The sequence below is a fragment of the Apostichopus japonicus genome, chromosome 14, assembly GCF_037975245.1.
Source record: "Apostichopus japonicus isolate 1M-3 chromosome 14, ASM3797524v1, whole genome shotgun sequence".
NCBI lineage: Eukaryota > Metazoa > Echinodermata > Holothuroidea > Aspidochirotida > Stichopodidae > Apostichopus > Apostichopus japonicus.
Genome location: NC_092574.1, coordinates 27,625,331 through 27,644,240, shown reverse-complemented (window position 1 = coordinate 27,644,240; position 18,910 = coordinate 27,625,331). Strand labels below are relative to the sequence as shown.

Here is an 18,910-nt window from a genome sequence, read left to right as displayed (position 1 = left end):
TGAATAAATAATCATTTCTTCCACATTGTAGCCTAACACCACACTAAGTCAATGCATGAGAAATCTAGCTAAGCCTAACCATCTGTTTATTCGCTGAAATTGTGACACAGTTATAAGATATCCATGGAACACATTCATTATTGCTGTTACGTTCGACCACATGGTTGCCTAACACCACACTAAGTCAACGGGGTAATCAAGCATAGCCATTTGTTTATTAGCTGAAATTGTGACGCAGTTATAAGATATCCATGGAATAGTTTCATTATTGCTGTTATCTTCAACCACATTGTAGCCTAACACCACACTAAGTCAATGGGGAATCTGCCTAACCATCGCTTTGCATTTTTTTTTAGATCACACTTTGCGTAGGATTCGAGTAATAAATTAGGAACCGGGTAGTATCGCGTCGGGGCGGGTACCTCCGTTATTGCTGTTATCTTCGACCACATATGTTAGCCTAACACCACACTAAAGTCAATGGGAAATCTGCCTAACCGTAGGTTTGCAATTTTTTTTTTTTTAAATCACACTTTGCGTAGGATTCGGGTAATAAATTAGGTACCAGGTAGTATTGCATCGGGCGGGTACCCGGGTACCCGGATAACCCGTGCAAACACTACTATAAAACATTACCAACTAAGAACTCTTTCTGAGGTATGCACAAGCCAACTATGAGATTCATCTAAGCTAAACTTACTTTTTTACAAAATATTTAACTTCTTGATATTTTTTTCACTGGTAACCTCAAAGCAGGCACAAGCCCATGAAGCAGGGGTGGGAGAGTGGGTGCACTCTTCTTTCCTGGTGAAGAATGCATCTAGAGCCCTCTACATCATGAACTGACTTCAACAAACCCAGTGTGACACTACTTTCCCACTAATATGTGTTATAAGTCTTCATCTGTTCTTGTTCTTTGCTAAGGACTTTACCATAGTGTGTGCATTATATAAGAAAGAGCTGATTATATAAACATTTAAATTTATTGCTAGCATAAGCAATCATATAGCATGAAGCTAATGTACTAAAGAGTTTAAGTGTCTGGATGACCCTACCTAGACTACTTGGACTATGTGTATCAATATTTTAATGTCTATAATAAAGAAAACAAGATCGTACCAACAAGGGACACCCTATTGGCGCTTCCTTCTTCTGGTATGTCCGGAGTCACTCCTTTTGGATTATCCACAATTTCCATTATTTTCAAAGTTTCATTGGAGCTGAAACAACTATTCTTTAATCCGAAACATTCCTCATCCTGTGAGGTACTGCCGTAACTGTAACGGGCTGCGTTTCTGGGTAGACATCTAGTGGGTGTTCTGGAAGGGCTATCACCACTCGCCATTCGATGGCTGAGGGTCCGGCCGGATGCTGTCTGCTGATCTGAATGCTATCTCTGTCCAGCTGTGAAGTTACTGTTCCTGTGAAGTCAAGAACAAACACATTCTTAACTTGAGCTACATTTGAAAACACTCCTCTCGGTGGTAAACCACTGCCAAGTCAATATACAGAAACAAAATTCCAAATAATTATCATACATGTATACATGCAAATGTTATGAAATGACCTGGCAGAGCAATCTAGCAAGTTATATGGAAGACTACAGGTGACTGTTAGTGAATGGTGTTTTTTTCTTCTTAACAAGATTAGGTTGCATCCTCTGGACATGCACAGTATTTTTTTGCACCCCGTTCATACTTAGACCTCCACAGAAAACAATGTATGAACTTCACCACACCTTTACTTTCCGTGTTATAGTACATGGTTTTCAGACTTTCACTCTGTTGAACTCAAAATGACCATTGATCCCTGCATAAAAGTACAGTATGGGGATCTTAAACTCATTAAGGTGGATCCACATACCAAGTAGAGTATAGGGTTCATCCTAACTTAAGTTTCAGAGTTTGTGTTAACAAGCCATGGCATCATACACTCTCCATCACCATTGCATAGTTTTGCCTTCAACAAGGAGTAAGAAAGCTACACATAATTGAGATCTAATATGTAGGCTTAGCTCATGCTATAGCTGGTCTCCTCTTCTTGTTTCACAAGTACAATGAGTCTAGTGTTTATGGCACTGTTCAATATCTTTGGTTGGCACTTTATTTTGTTCATTCATTTCACAGCTGCCTGGATGGTGCCTTATCTTTGGTAAGGCTCTCTACCCTGAAAGGAATGTTGTTAATTGCTGCTTACTTGATCCAACTGAGATGTGAGCATGACGAAAGATAAACATCTTCCTCACCTTCCATTAAGTTAAATGACAACAGATTGGACTAGGTTAACATAGTTAATTTCAACACCTCATGACACAAAACTTGACTGGGAATGCAAGTCAGCTCTACAGACATCACAGGATCTTGCTGGAATTATTAATATTGCAGAGCATCACACTCTAAACTGTTCCACTAACTTGCTGGAATTCATTTATTGACTTAATATTAATGAAGAGCATCACACTCTAAACTGTTTCACTAACTTGCTGGAATTCATTTATTGACTTAATATTAATGAAGAGCATCACACTCCAAACTGTTCCACTAACTTACTGGAATTCATTACTGACTTAATATTAATGAAGAGCATCACACTCTAAACTGTTCCACTAACTTGCTGCAATTCATTACTGACTTCATATTAATGCAGAGCATCAGTCTAAACTGTTTCACTAACTTGCTGGAATTGAATTCATTACTGACTTGATATTAATGAAGAGCATCACACTCCAAACTGTACGTTCCACTAACTTGCTGGAATTCATTACTGACTTAATATTAATGCAGAGCATCACACTCTAAACTGTTCCACTAACTTGCTGAAATTCATCACCATGTTGCGTTTGACAGAGAAACAATTGTTTAATTGTGTAGGATGGATATTTCATATATACTTTGAACAGTAGTGAACGTGACGTCACCTTCGCAAAAGCAGATTGCGACATAACCTACACTCCATTCATTTCCTACAATAATCACAACAAAAACCGAGTTCATTTTCAGTGAAATGTCTTATAAATTATATATGTTATATAAAAATTGTTATGCTGCCATATACTGTATGTAGTAGATCGGTGGTTTCGTGGTCTTTGTGTAACACAAGATTAGTTTGAACAGCAGACTCTAAGTTGTTTATATATCGTGCTATCCAGCTCCTACGCGAAGAATGTTCGCATGTAGGCTACTCTAACGTTTACAATCGCACAGTTCTGCGAAGCCTAAGCTTCTCGGTACTACATTCTGCTCTGACATCGATTTCGCCAAGTTTCATCTTTCGGTGTTCCAAATACTTTTCAAGCTTCCTTTTAATGGTATAGTTGATCGTGAATTTTATTTCAGCGACTGGGCATGGTAGGCTGTGTACGTTCGCGATGTGTACCTATATATAAAAGGCAATCATATGTGCGTGTACACGCGAGAGTGTATTTGCTGCAGATGTGGGAGTGCTAATTTCATGTCGCGCGCTCGTTTTGCCTTATTTGCCTACAATAAGTCAATTACCAAATTGATGCGTTCTAACAAACGGTGCTTTTGGTGAGAAACTAGTGAATTTGAAAACCAGATTTCTACAAGGAGAAAACGTCTAATGGGGACAATTTTCACATGGTTAGAAAGAGAAAAATAAGAACTATAGGGACAATGTATCAATTCTTCCACCAGAAAATTCCTTTCACTCACTTTCTTGAGGTGTACTTCAATGTGTATTTCGCATACTCCTAGGTTAAGTAACAGGAAACATATTTTCAGTGTCCATACATTTCACAATGATGAAGTATAGTACCAGTAAATTTTAACAAATTTAACCTTCAGAAACTATTACCACAACAACACCTAGCCAGAGAGACCCCCCTCCCAACTAAAACTTGTTTTTACATATATTACATATGCAGCAGTAAGCAAGAGTAGTTTACAAGCTAACCCTGGCAGAAGTTGATACTGCATGTACTTAAGCCGACCTTTGACCACCTTAAACAGCAAGGAGGTTCTACTACATATGGGGAAGTCAAATCAGCATATATATATGGTTTCACATCTTCATTGAGACATGACCATAGGTATTTAGTAGGGTTTGACTGCTGCAAACCTTAAATGAGATTTCACTTATACCAAATTGTGGAGCAATTTTACTTACCATTTGGGTAATCCATCATGCATATAAAATGACCTTTGACCTAGCGTTGTGCCGGTAGTGCAAATTTCCCACAATTTTCCACACATTTCCCACAAAAGGGCAACCCTTCAAGTTCAGAAGTTCACAATGAAAAGTTTTTAACTATCAACAAGTCACCACGTGTTTGGAACTTCAGACAACAAGAATGTAAAAAAGGGGCTATGTAAATACAGGATTATAAACTACATAAATGAGAATAGTACAGATTTATTTATATGGTTAATCGGCTGTTGTTTTCTCCACAAAATATACTTTCAATAAGTACCATATCCATCTTTTGTACAAAAAGTTCTTAAAAATTAAAAATGTAGCCAAAGATAACTATAAATGACGTCAGGGAACCCCCGCATTAATAAACGAATCCATTTCATTACAGCATCAAATCTCAAGCACCGTATTGCACTGTGTGTACCAGTACTGTACCCTCTAGGCTACAATAATATACAGGCCCGGGCAGAGATGGATTTAAGCTGGATATACTCCCTGCGGTTTTGGCTCAAAATGTATTAAATCGTTATAATTATTATAACAAAAATGAGGTGAAATACATGTGGTAAGATTATATACAAGGGAACCTTCACCATCATCGTTTGAAGGAAGAATAAATAGCGAAAATTTCAGAATAAGTTTGAGGTCCCGCAACATGCTCAGCCCAAGTAACGTTAGATATTTGGTGTAGCCTAGGTCCAAATTATATTGGTCTAGGCCAGTACATAAATTGATCAGAATGTTATCCAAACTGGGAACACAGACACCAGAAATAAACGTGTTTTCTTTTCTTTATTTCAAATAGTAACACATAGATATTTGTATTATGTCCAAGTTTCCCAGGAATGATACCGAACGATTGTAATAACTCCCGGTAGTATATTACACATTGCACTGTGATCGGGACTATAGTCAATACCGGGATCGGGATACCGGGATTCACTTGACTACCGGGATCCCGCACGACGCTACTTTGACCTCAACCATAGGTTTCTTGTGCTCACTAAAAGAAAGACACATGCCAGTATGAGCTTCGTGATGTGACCCATCTTGGGATATCGTGTTTATAAAGGTTTGTGTTTATAAAGGTTCACAGGGAGTGACCTGTGAGAACCCCAAATAACCTTTTACCTCCACCTAAAACATTAAGCTTCTTGTACTTATTATGAGGAAGCCACATGCCAAATATGAGAGCCAATAAGTATCCTACCTGAAGATCTCATGTTTACGAGGATTTCAAGTTTTGAAACCTGGTGACTTTTAATGAACTCTGACCTACACCAAATTGTGTAACAACTTTACACTACATAAGGCTATCCTACCATGCTTATATCAGCTCCTTTGATGTTCAGGTTCTGGAGATACAGCATTTTGAGATTTTCACAATTTTCCCTCTGCTGACCACAAATCTTTGACCTCCACCCAGAACATGCCACATTCCAATTATGAGAACAGCAGAGGTAACTTATCTTGGGATATCGTGTTAAAAAGCTAGGGCATCACATACTCACACTCACCCAAACTTGAATGCATGACCAAAAGCTTTGATGATCTGTACACTCTACCACCCCCCACCCCTCCCCCGCCCCATTTTACACCCATAGTTACTTACTCAAACAATAACTCATTTCTTGGAGCATCAGTGTCAAGCTCATTCAAAAGCTCTATAATCCCCATCTTAAACTTGTATTCAAAGTTGATAATTTCACACCTCACTTCAAACCCTTTGTTGAACTTTGCCCTTGCATACTAATTACAGTACATGACCACTGTCATTTTCCTTTGTTTCAAAGTCATTTATTCTGAACATTGGTTTACATTTTAACAAGAATTCCCACCAATCTAGTGTTTGGACAATTTTCCTTGTCAAAATTCTTCCTGTCAGAATAATGAAAAGTGATTGAAAATCTTGGCCTTGCTTGTTATTGTAGCTAAGTGTAGTAAATTAAGCTCTCAGCATGGCCCCTGGACTTGACTAAACATGGAGCAGACTTAATTTAGATATCCTATATCCTAGAGAAGGTTAACTGAGATCACATCATCAAAGATCCAAACTTTGTTAGACATCAGATATTAAACATCTGCTGCTTCATAAGAGCAAACAGCTCTTTCAAGGTAGTATTTTTTTTAATACAGACCACAAGTAAAAAAAAATCCACTTTGTTGTGCATCTTTCATGACACAAATCCCCCAGGATTAAGAAGGTATCTGGTAGTTGTTAGCTTGTTGAACAGGACAGAAGCCATCTCCAAATGTCGAAGGAAGAGGCAATCACGTAACACAGGGTGTTTATTCAGCAGCAACAAGAGCTTGGGCACATATCTATCCCACCCATCATCCCAAGCTCTAAAGACACCTAGCTGAGCAACATGCAAGGGATTAAGGAAATGGACACTACAGAAAGACATAAGTGAAATGAACCGTCCATTCAGAGTAGTTAAATACACTCTCCACATCAGTCTGTTTGTCTGTGTATACCTACTGATCTATCTGTCTGTGAGCACATTCCCTGTTGCTCCTTTAACTGTTTTAAATATGCAATAACATATCTTGAATTCAATAAGTATATGTAAACCTTTCAGTGAGTCTTTATCTTCAAAATGTCCTGTTGTGTACCTGGAGTGTTGTTTCCTACTCTATCTAGCTATTAAATTAAAGTTACGTCATTCCCAAAGAAAACTATGCAGACTATTCTTAATTCCATCTTTTATCTGACTAGTCGGTGTTTCCTTCTTTTGTGATTAATTTCACAGTGTACAGGGTGCAATTATGAAATTAACTTTTTAATTGCTTCAGAATCCTACTGTATGTGGTTCGGAAATAGTCCATCTTTTAATGCATTACTTCTAACAGTAGTCATGTAACTAAACAGGTACAACATTAATGCTGTTCTTTTCTGCTTCTAATAAAATGAAACTTTGTAATAAGCTGGGAGATAATTTCTTATTTATCGACTGCTTTCATCCTGATTAAATCTTTCCACTGATACACAAGTGCCAGCCTGCCAGGTCATTGTAACTTGAGGTCAAAGTTCATGCCTTGCTGATCACATCAATCAACCTACATATTCTTCTGAATTAGGTCAATACAAATAAACTCTATGAATTACTGTCATGTCATATCAAGCATTTCAGTAGGAAAACGAAAGCAGCTTTCTTGTTGATGGACTTAATGCCACAGAAATATTAATCTCACCTTACAGGCCTGACTAATACCTCTGTGAATATGGGAATAACAAATTATTGTACTTGTTTTGTAAAGAAAATAGAGTTAAAATGTTTCATGATGAGGCCAAGAACTATAGAGGATGTAGAATTCCAGCAACCGTTCTTTGCATATTGCAGGCATACCTGATCACTTAATGTTGATACATTTGTACAGTTTCTATGGATTAGACTGACAATCCCATTCATTGCATTAAAGCTCACCAGCTGTTGTAAATAGTAGCAAAGGCTTCTAATGGTAGACTAATATCTCACTAACCTGAAAGATTGATAGGACTTCATGTTTTATTTTTTGGATAGTACAGTATGAGATTTATCATAATATTTTAATAGTATGAGTAATGTATATTGCATTGATGTCAAAGTAGACATGATACAGTGTAGTACATTACATGTCTCTACATTAAAGAAGAAGAAACCAACCATAAAATCAAAAACATAACTGATATCCTTGACGTAGAGAGATTTATTTGTATATATTTAATATACAAGGAAATTGTTCACCTTTTTCTCAAAGTATCACTATAGGATTTTCTGGTAGTTAAGCAAGGAGCCCTCCCTCCAGTTAGTATATTTTACGAATCAAAAACATATCATCTCTATACATATACAGTGGTGGTTTTTGCAACAGGCTGAGAAATCACATCAGCTGACCAACAATTTAGCTTAAGTTACTAGTGTTGATCCACGTTTGTTGTGTATATATAAGCAAATCAGCCATCAGAGACCCACCCCTCTTAGACCCACCCCTCTTAGACCCACCCCATGCTGAATAAGGAATATATCATGTCCAAAGCTGGGTTCTACAAGTGATATTGACTTGCCTTGTACTGTACATTACAGAGATTTCATGAATCATGCACAAATGGAACAGCTGCAGCCCATTAACCTATATCCTATGAATTTATCCTTCATCTGTATACTAATCTGCATATTACATAACACAAAGGTCACCAGCAATAGCATGGCAGTTGTTTTGAAGCTAATAGAAGGATAAAACACTAAAAGTGAATTGCAAATAAATAAATACCTTAATAAATCTAATGCAAATTTTGAGTGGGGGTTGAACTTTATATGGTGCAGCCAACAACTGTTTTGACCACAAAATAATGGTAGACTAATGGGATTCTAGTATTTCAAGCTTTAAACTCTCTATATTGAGAAGTTTTGTCTTAAATATGCTGATTAGAAGAAATTTGGGCGTAGCAATATCACTTTGTTAACATGCTGTTATGGTCATACTACATGTTACTACTGGAAATGATGTAACCCACATACCATCATTAAAGCTATCCTATCAAGTGGAACTCCTATAATAGCACAAAAGCAAGTGTATTTATAGTAAAGGCATTATTGGAACAGCAGCACTGTTAAGGGACTCAATAAGATCAGTAAAAAGTGCAGTATTTTTATGCTTGCATTCTCTCTCTATAGGCACTGTTTTACTACTATGCATAACCTATAACAATTTCAGAGACATACAAGGGAGTTGTTAGTATTCATTGCTATATATGGAAAGCATATATAGTAACAAGTCTATGGAGTAAAATACCTGCTTCCAAATTTGTCAGTCATTTTGTATGTTAGTTACAAGATTCATCATTTGATTTTTTCTTGTGCATATTATAGGCCTATCACTACTGGCTTCCGTTGCGCACAAGCCCATGTGTTGTTGTTGTATAGTGTGTTCCTGTAGAGGTATTTTAAAGTGCATGTTTACATAGAGGAATGCAAGTTTTCTGAGCGGACACAAACATGTTTAAGACATTGATTTCCTATGGATGCAACTTTTAAAAACCTAGTAACAATACTGCCTGTAACTTGACATTTGACCTGTTTTAGAGATAAAGCTAATAAGCAGGCAACAATATGACAGATAAACAAAGTTATGTACTGTAACCAGAAAGCCAGGTGTTTTTGTGATTCCTTGCCATATAATTTCAAATAACTTTCTGACTAATGTAGAGCAAGAGTCCAAGAATTAAGTGATTATCAGAAAAGCACAGAGATTTCCAGTTCTTATTTGTAGCACTACATTGTGGATATCAACCATTCACTGGATTAGGATTTTACAGCATAGAAGTTTATTCCAAAATGTTTCAATATCCAGAGAGAACAATCTTCCTATGTGAAATAAACACACATAGATGAATTAATAAAATCAGCTCTGCTACCTTGCAACGATCCGTTTAATATTGTTATTAATGAATGCCAGCTATACATGACATTGTTTTAGACACTCTGACATTTTCACACTAAGGGAAGCAAAAGTCATAGTTTAAATCACAGAGAAATAGCAAATTTTTTGAGTCCAGATAACCAGTTGAACCCTTGAAGCTCAAAGGGTGAAAACTGATAAGGGCTAGCTGACTGTCTTAAGTGTGTGTCAACTGTCAAAGATTAACAATGGATTGAAGCAGATTTCATTCCCTGGATGACTGTATCTTTTGTTGAAGACTTATAGAGCCCTTTCACAAAAAACTTAACTGAATGTAGTTACATCACCATACCAAGTATGAACTAAATTTGATACAGGGTTGAACAGATACTAACATTTTCAGAATTTTACACTGAGGACCACCCATACATTAATATGCATGAAAGCCCAACCATAAACAGTAGGGATCATCTCATGACCATAGCAAATATATATATGCTCCGTATGACATCAATTGCATATCCCCTACTTGAGATACCAAGTTTACAAGTGAGGGCGTCACACACACACACACAGATACACGAACACCCCAACTCCACTGCAGAAGTTCTGATGGATGCCAAAGCATTGGAACCAAAACGGAGAGATGTCCATGAACAAAGAAATCTCAAGGGGTCATAATGCTATCATGTGGGAATGAGAAAGAAACATATACACAAGCAAACAAACACACCAAAAATATGGTGTAAAAGGTGTAAAATACAACAAAATTGAAAGAGAGAGCACTTCTATTCTCTAGTTTCTTAATGTTGCCTGCCTCATCTGGATGCATGAAGCTGACTTTGATGTATTTGATTTACTACCTTTGGATCATCTTGTCCTCTCAACCAATCATGAATCTCTGTGAGGTAGACAAATTTAGAAAATTGTCCCTACTGGTAAACTGTTCCCCATTTAGGAAATCGACCATCCAGATCACAAAAAGGAAGAGCCATGAAATTGATGCAATTCTCAGAGGAAATCAAACAGTTCTCTCCACAAAGAATCAGAATACTGCACAGGTTGGCAACTGTAACAAAGATCAAGCCCTCTTCCAGTAGTTAGGGACTTATAATTTACCTTCTAAATATGCAGCAAGAAGTAGAACTTTCCTTGAACATCAAAGTAAAAGGTAGAACAGGACAATATATCACTGCCAAAAACAGGCAGATGTTCTTGTTAATATTTGAAAGGTCTAGATGAACTGCATTGCAACATACTCCAGGGAGTGACTCCTAAATTGTTTGGCAAATCAGTTTTTGAGTCATGGGTGGCCTTACAGTGGCTGCATGGTAGTGACCCTTAACAAACAAATCTATTCGGCATTGTAGATAATGAAAGCCTACAGTACTGAACTAGAACACATGTGTACCGTCACTTACTTACTGTAGCTTCATAATTTCTTAATTCTCTGGTTTGGCCTAGTTATGAAGGGAGCCACAAAAGAGATTTTGAAGCCACCATAAGGCTTGAGGTTGAAGCATGTTTACATGTTGAAGATATGTGTATAAGGTTTAAGATTGGTGTCTGTTGATCTCAAATGCCTCTGACCAAGCATTCATTCAGTTGTCCCACATACATGACATTGTCCCCAACTCCCCCCACCCCCTCCCCGGCATTCTTAGGCCTGGCAATCTTTGCATATGCATTTGATCCCTTCTGTATAGTTAGAAAATCTCAGTGATGCTCAATATTCACAATTATGTCGTAGAATGCATAATTATGTGTGTAGAAGTACTGTGTTTTCACCTCAAACCCTGTGATTTTACTCGGGTCATGGAAGAACCTGTATGATCCAATGGTAGAATAACACATGAAGACTTTAGACTCCCTGCTAAACGTTCATCCACTTACAGTAGAAGGTTAACAAGTCTACAGTTTGTGCCTTTGAGGCTCTGACCAGTGGTTACCTCCACCTTTGCGGCTTTGACATCCTCATTTAACACAACAATACTGATTCACACACTGTACATATGTAGTCTTGAGTAAAATAAACTTTGAACTCTAAAAGGATTCACTGCTAAGGTTGCACTAGATTTACATAGGGAATTATGTTTCCAATTTTTCAGGCTTTGGCACAAATTTAGCTTTTGTACGTCAAATAACCTTTAGCCTCAATTAGGCTCGATATGCAATAGATTAACATATCCATTATGTAGTTAATTGGCATTTTTTACTTTTTAGGCTTGTTTTCTTGCAATTGTCTCAACAGTATATCAGCAGATGGCTGTAACTGGTTATACTTAACCAAACAGCACAAGACAGATATAACCACCACCAAACATATATACCCAATACCAGATACGTTAAATTATAAATGTTACCAGATGGGTGTAACCAGCAACAGATAGAGATAATCATGGATATGTTATCAGATAGTTGTAACAAGAAACTTAACCACAAAGACAAATGAAACCCAGATAAACAAATGTTACCAGATGTTACCAGATGTTACCAGATTGATATGACCATAGGTGATATCCCTAATAACCATTGCCAGGTGTGACTGCCACCAGATAAGTAGCCGTCACCACTACCACACATATGTCACATAATTGAAATGTAACCAGAACCAGGTAGGTACATTGTAACCACATAGATCTAACCAGCACCATGACTTGAGTACTAATGAATTGTATCTACCGTATCACCACTGATCAGTTTAACTACAGTAGCATAAATGTGTAATGCACACTAATAGATGTAGATGAAACTAGAACCAGATAGGGATAACCAGATAGGTATAACCAGATAGGGATAACCAGATAGGGATAACCAGAATCCATTAGATGTAGCCAGTACCAGATATGGATAACCAGAATTCATTAGATGTAGCCAGTACCAGATAGGGATAACCAGAATTCATTAGATGTAGCCAATACCAGATAGGGATAACCAGAATCCATTAGATGTAGCCAGTACCAGATAGGGATAACCAGAATCCATTAGATGTAGCCAGTACCAGATAGGGATAACCAGAATCCACTAGATGTAGCCAGTACCATATGAGTGTAACCTGACAGACATGAACAGCACCAGATTGGTTTTAAAACCAGAACCAGATAGATGTAACCAGCACCAAAAAGAATATCTGCATTAGTAGAACCAGACAGTATATTAAAACCACATTGATGTCCAATAAGAATCATGAGGTACATTACTCTCATGCAGTCTGCCTTAACCTCTTCACTGAATTTCTCTTTTGTTTGATAGTCAGCATGAACGTTTCTATGCAGATTGGAAGATTTTGTTTCACTTTAATTGAGTACCAGACACAGATGGTAATAACAGACTAACTTAGATATTTAGACCGTGACAGGACACAACAGCCACAACATCTTGATCCAATTTCTCTACAAAACTGAATTAAGGGTGTCAAAGTTATTCATCCAATCCAGCATCTCTACAAACAACAGATGGATATCCATGTGGCTATCCTTTATCAGTATATGATTTGATTGCTGCTGAATCTAGCATAAGAAACTGTTACCTATTAATTCACTTTATACAAGCTGATGTAGATTATTAATTCATAGAAGAACCACATCATCACCAATTTAGCCTCAAAGAAGTTTTTGAAAAAGAAGTAATGAATAAGAAATAGCTGTAGAAACATATTTCTAGATACTAGCACTCCTTTTTTCGTGGACTATATTTTAAAAAGACTTTTCTTCCTAAAGTCGTCCTTTATACGAATGAATATTCAGACCACATATAGTTCATAGAAATTAGTAAATTCAATTATTGGGTTTGTACTTTGTAGTACAATGATTTACATAAATTTATTGTCATTAATCTAGAAGGCTCAAAATCAGTTATCAAAGATTGTTTCAACAATAAAATTAATAGCCTTAGGGGTTTGAAATATGTGAAATAAATTGAAGTCTGTTGTTTTTGCCACTATAGTTCTGGAATGCTTAATGTGATCATGTGTAGTTACTGATCACTCACTGCAGTGATATCCAATAGGGTGAGATGATGGAATCATTAATGACATCTCAATACCAACTACAATAAATATAGCATGACTTCTTTGATATTGTAAAGAGAAACAAAATGCTATTTACCACCGGATGCTCTGTTGTTCCACCCTGACTTTCATGGAAGCATGTGTGTTGAGAAACTTAACCAACCAAAGAAAGGAACACACATGCTTGGAAGCACCATAGGCTGATAACCCGTCGACTCATTCAACTATTATTCTGCCAATACAGGATAACATTTCTGTGGTAAGGTAAATTGGTGATACTGTATATATGCCTTGATTGATAAAGTTTGATTTTGCCTTGAATTAGTTTAGCCCTTATAAATGACTCCTACCATTTTACTATTCTTGCCCTAGCAGACCAATTCTCGTATATAGTAACAACTACAATTAAAAGAATTGTCTGGTAGACCTTAAACGATAAACAACTTTCCAAAAATGTTTTCAAAGTATGAGAATGCTATTATGCATTTGACAGGGAAACGTTTTTTTAATCGTTTAGGATGGATATTTCAAATATATACTTTGAACAGTAGAGAACATAACGTCATCTGGGTAAATGCAGATTGCGACATAACCCACGCTGCATACAGTTCCTGCAGTAGTCACAACAAAACCTGCGTTTGAATACGATTAATTGCTTCCTTAATTTCAGTGCAATATCTTATTAATTAGATGTTTTAAAAATTTGTTAAGCCGTCATATACTGTATGTAGTGCATCGGTGATTTGGTGGTCTTTGTGTAACACAAGATAAGTTTGAATGGCAGACTCTTCATTGTTTACATTGCGCTGTCCAGTTCCAATGCAAAGAATGTTCGCATGTAGGCTACTGTAAGGGTACAATCAGACAGTTTAGCGAAGCCTAAGCTTCCCGGTACTACATTCTGCTCTGGACATCAATTCCGCCATGTTTCTCCTTTTGGTGTTCCACATACTTTTAAAGTTATATTAAATAAACTTCCTTTTACTGTAAAGTTGATCCGTGAAATTTATTTCAGCGATTTCAAAGAATGGTTAATGTGGTTTGAGTGTGAGAGTGCATTAAGTGCAATGCTATGTACGTACTAACTGGACATGGTAGGCTGTATGCGTACGTTCGCGATGTGTATGTAATATATAATAGGCAATCATCTGTGCATGTACATACAAGAGTGCATTTGTTGCAGAAATGGGAGCCAATTTGCGCACATTACAGTACGTCATTCACCAAATTGATGCGTTCAAACAAATGGTACTTTTGGTGAGGACTGGTGAATTTGAAAACTGGAAGGAAACTTCGAATTGGGACATTTTTCACAAATGATTAGAAAATTAAGCACTATGAGGACAATGTATAAAAATCTTCCACCGGACAATACCTTTAAAGGGACTCAGAAGTCCTCTCCTCCCAAGAATTGTCATGTTGTCTCACTGCATGGATCATCCTCAGATGACAGTTTCCAAATTTGCAAAGATAGAAAAACACATTTCTACACTCAGAAGGATACTGCAATGAACCTTAACACTCCTTAACGCTGCCAACAAATCTTACAGTACATTTCTTAATGGCTTTTCTTTGTATCCAATTGGAATAAATAACTACCAACACCCATCTCCATAAAGTCACAAACCCTGATTGTGGAAAGTCTATAAATTTCCTACTAAGCTGACAGAGTGCAATATCACATCCTCTAGGGAACTAAGAAAATGATCTCCCTAACCAGAGGATGACTTTTAGAAAGCAATATAGATCAAAGAATGAAACTGGAGAGAATTATTTCATTTTATTTCTGTCTTCCAAAAGACTTTAACATCTGCTTCCTTTTTCTATAAAAGTAAGTAATGAATATGTGGAGCCAATATGCCTGTCTTTGAAGATTGACGATTTGAAAGTGACAAATAGATTCAAGGTGGTCATAAAAGTATTTCTATTTGAGCATTGCTATGAATTTAGCAGAAATTAGTAACACTAACAATCAGCCACTGCATGCATCCTGCTGCAGTAGCTTTCCCCAAAAGTTGACAAAATGTTAAAGTCTGAATGCAGATGTTGTGTGTTGAGCAGGTAGAGAGAGCGATAGAGAAACCATTGAATCAGATGTTGAGTGTCAGCAGGTAGAAAGAGGGATACAGGAACCATTGAATCTGACCCAGAACAACCATCCATCATCTTGCTGGGTCAACCTGCTCAGCTACTTTTATTTGGGATATGAATCATCATTCTTTTGGGCATCTTCCTTACAAAACAGTGACCACCATGTGGTCAGGTGTAGCCTTGGGAGGTTAGGCTCATTCTGGCCCTGGCAACTCAGACAAGGATAGTTATCTGGGTGTAGTCTGGGGGGAGGGGGGGTTAGGCTTATTCTGGCCCTGACAACTTAGGTGAGGACAGATATATGGCCCAAATCACCACCAATGCCAGAGCAACTAGAATGGTATCTAGATTTCTCTGAAATTCAAATATGCTCACTTGTGGTTTCAGTAGAACAGGGTAGTTTGTATTGCAAATTTAAAGCAGCATTTTGCGTCCTCGACTATGATATTTCTCAACTTCACTGACTCCACTATGCCATAACGACATACATAACTAGCTTATCTATTTATATTTTGCTTCAAATGGTGGCATAAAAGTCGAAAAAATTGCAACTTTCAACTTTGTTGTTCTCCAAGATATTTTCCGTTGGGAACCCAATAAACCTCGCCCATAATATGAATATTTAAACACTACGAACGTCATTGACAGATACGTAATATAACACCACGCTTGATTTGTGTACAGTCTATATGGCAGTTATACCAGGGAGTTGCATAACAACTCCCAACGCAAAGTCTTGAATCTATTTTTAGCAACGGCTCATAACTAAACCTGCATCTGTGATTGGTTGAATTCAAACTAGTGGGTTTGGGAACTGAATGCGATTTAATTTTGTATGTGGAATACTCGCCAATTAACGTTTTTGGCAGGGAAAAATTTGGCTAATATCTTAATTTGCTGTTTTGTGATTTGATGTATGTAAAAAACTCGATGGACATGTCAAAAAAGTAGAAAACGGCGACCAAACGCAAAATGCTCATGAATAAACATACTATTCACTGATTGGTGGAATTCAAACTAGTGGATTTGGAGATATGAAAACTTTGTCGAGGACACTTTTACTCATTATCGATATAAATCGTTAATTACTCGCTAATTAACGCTCTTGGCAGGGTGAAACTTGGATGGTATCTTAGTTTGCTGTTTTATGATTGATACATGTAAAAAAATCGATGCACATGTTAAAAAGGTGGAAAAAAGCGACCCAACGCAAAATGCTGCTTTAATGGAGATAAATGAGTTGGTTTTGGTCAATGGCCTTCAATAAACCTTCTATCATCTTAACCTTAATTTCTCTATTTACTTTGCTGGTTCACTAAGATATAATCAGGTCACTCCCACAGTCTGAACCATTGGGGCACTTTGATTTAACAGTCAAAGCAAAAAGTGAATAACAAGGAACAGGCAGTCAAGAAACTGTTCAAGTCCCTAACTACATTACTACTGTCTGAATCAGTACTGAAAGACTGACAAGAACCTGTTATCCATGCAGGTAACCGCAGGTAACCACAGTATTGTTTACCTTTGATGATACTGTATGAGAGCACACATAAGTTGCTTGTATTTACCTTAGTTACACATGTATAGGAGGTAGGTGGGTGGGGAGGAGTGGGAAGTAGGATCTCACAAGTCTGTACATGCAACTGTTACTGTTGAGGACAATACTCATTCTGTGTACAGCATGCATCATACTAACACAGACACATCAATTATTTATAATGCACACTTATTTCATGACTTTTTGGAATTTTATAACACAAATTACTGTATGCAAAACTGCTTGCTCACTGTAAAATAATGTTTTGAAACTTTTGAATCCTGATTATGGCAAATTATGGGATGGCATGTTTTACTGTGTGTGTTGACTTCACTTATAATTTAAATTAACACACACATGCCATCACCATCTCATAGATGCCTCTGGCAAGGAATAAACCAGAGAGCCAAGAGGCTTAGTGATTTCTTACATTTACATTACATGAGGATGTTTACTGTACACTGTGCACAGCCGGTTCTAATATCTTCATACTAAACGTAAAGTACATCCAATAGTTAATATTGTCATCTCGAGTGACAAAGTTCATCCAAGCTAGTTTTGAGTTATTGTGTTTACTGTTACCAAGATCTAACAGACTTTGACATCTGCTGACTTCTTAGTACTAACCTCCACAGAAAACATTAGGCTTTCATGCTAACTAAAAGGTGGATCCACATGCAATGTTAATTGTTCACCCAACCTTTTCTTTTGGAGTTACCTTTTCTTTTGGAGTTAACTTTTCTATTGGAGTTAACTTGTCTTTTGGAGTTTAGGGTGATTACAAGTTTTCAGACTGACCTCTGTTGACCTCACATGACCATTGGCCAATTGGGCCTCCACAAGAAAGCATAGGGTTCTTATACTCACTAAGGTGGCTCCACAAATCAAGTATGTAGTTCATCAAAGCTTTAGTTTTGGAGTTTTGGGATGTTTACCAGCCAAGGTATCACACACACAACAGACACACAATGTTTTACATTCAGACTGAGGACGCTATCGGTTTTTCTATTGTTCGAATCCCTAATGTTAACAGTGCCCCTTCAGAAAAATATTTTTCTGAGGACTTGGTGGTTCTTTTCAAATGAGTGAGGTCTGAGGACTTAAAACTCCTTTGTTCAATTCCTCAATCTGAATGCAAAACAAGTGCAAACACACATACATGCCATCACTATAGTGAACAAGTGCAAACAGACATACATGCCATCACTATAGTGAACAAGTGCAAACACACATACATGCCATCACTATAGTGAACAAGTGCAAACACACATACATGCCATCACTATAGTGAACAAGTGCAAACACACATACATGCCATCACTATAGTGTAGCTTACTTTAGCATGCTTTTGCCTTCAGCAAGAAATGAAAACACCAGGAGCCACCACCCCAAATAACCACTCATTACTTTAGGCTCCTTGGTGGGAGTTGTAACCCTGACTAGTCAAATCTGTGTGATGAACATGCAGTGATAGAGCTGAGAGACGTTACAGCCATATGAGGAGTCATGCCTAGAGTATGTCTACATGTGTATTGTATACATGACATGGGCCTTCAGAGATCAGCTAAATTTTCTAGAGAGAGATTTACTACGAGGGTGGGAGGAGGGGGGTGGGGGTATGTACAAGAAGCATGAAGACCATTATAGCTGTTGTTTTACAAGACAACCCTGCCTGCTGTACAAACTTACCTTAAGAACAGGATACAAATGGAATTTCAACTAAAGTTTGGCAGTGT

The 18,910-nt window shown here is 37.3% G+C and overlaps 1 protein-coding gene across 7 annotated transcripts in view; it reads right to left on the bottom strand.

The window, feature by feature from the left end:
* Positions 1-18,910, bottom strand: part of LOC139980108 (teneurin-3-like) — a 150,392-nt gene that overhangs the window by 61,206 nt on the left and 70,276 nt on the right. For all 7 annotated transcript variants that reach the window (XM_071991488.1, XM_071991489.1, XM_071991487.1 and 4 more), the window contains one exon: positions 1,120-1,421. In XM_071991488.1, the coding sequence (XP_071847589.1) occupies positions 1,120-1,345 (226 nt within the window). In that variant the 5' untranslated portion in view covers positions 1,346-1,421. The remainder of the gene's footprint in view (positions 1-1,119; positions 1,422-18,910) is intronic.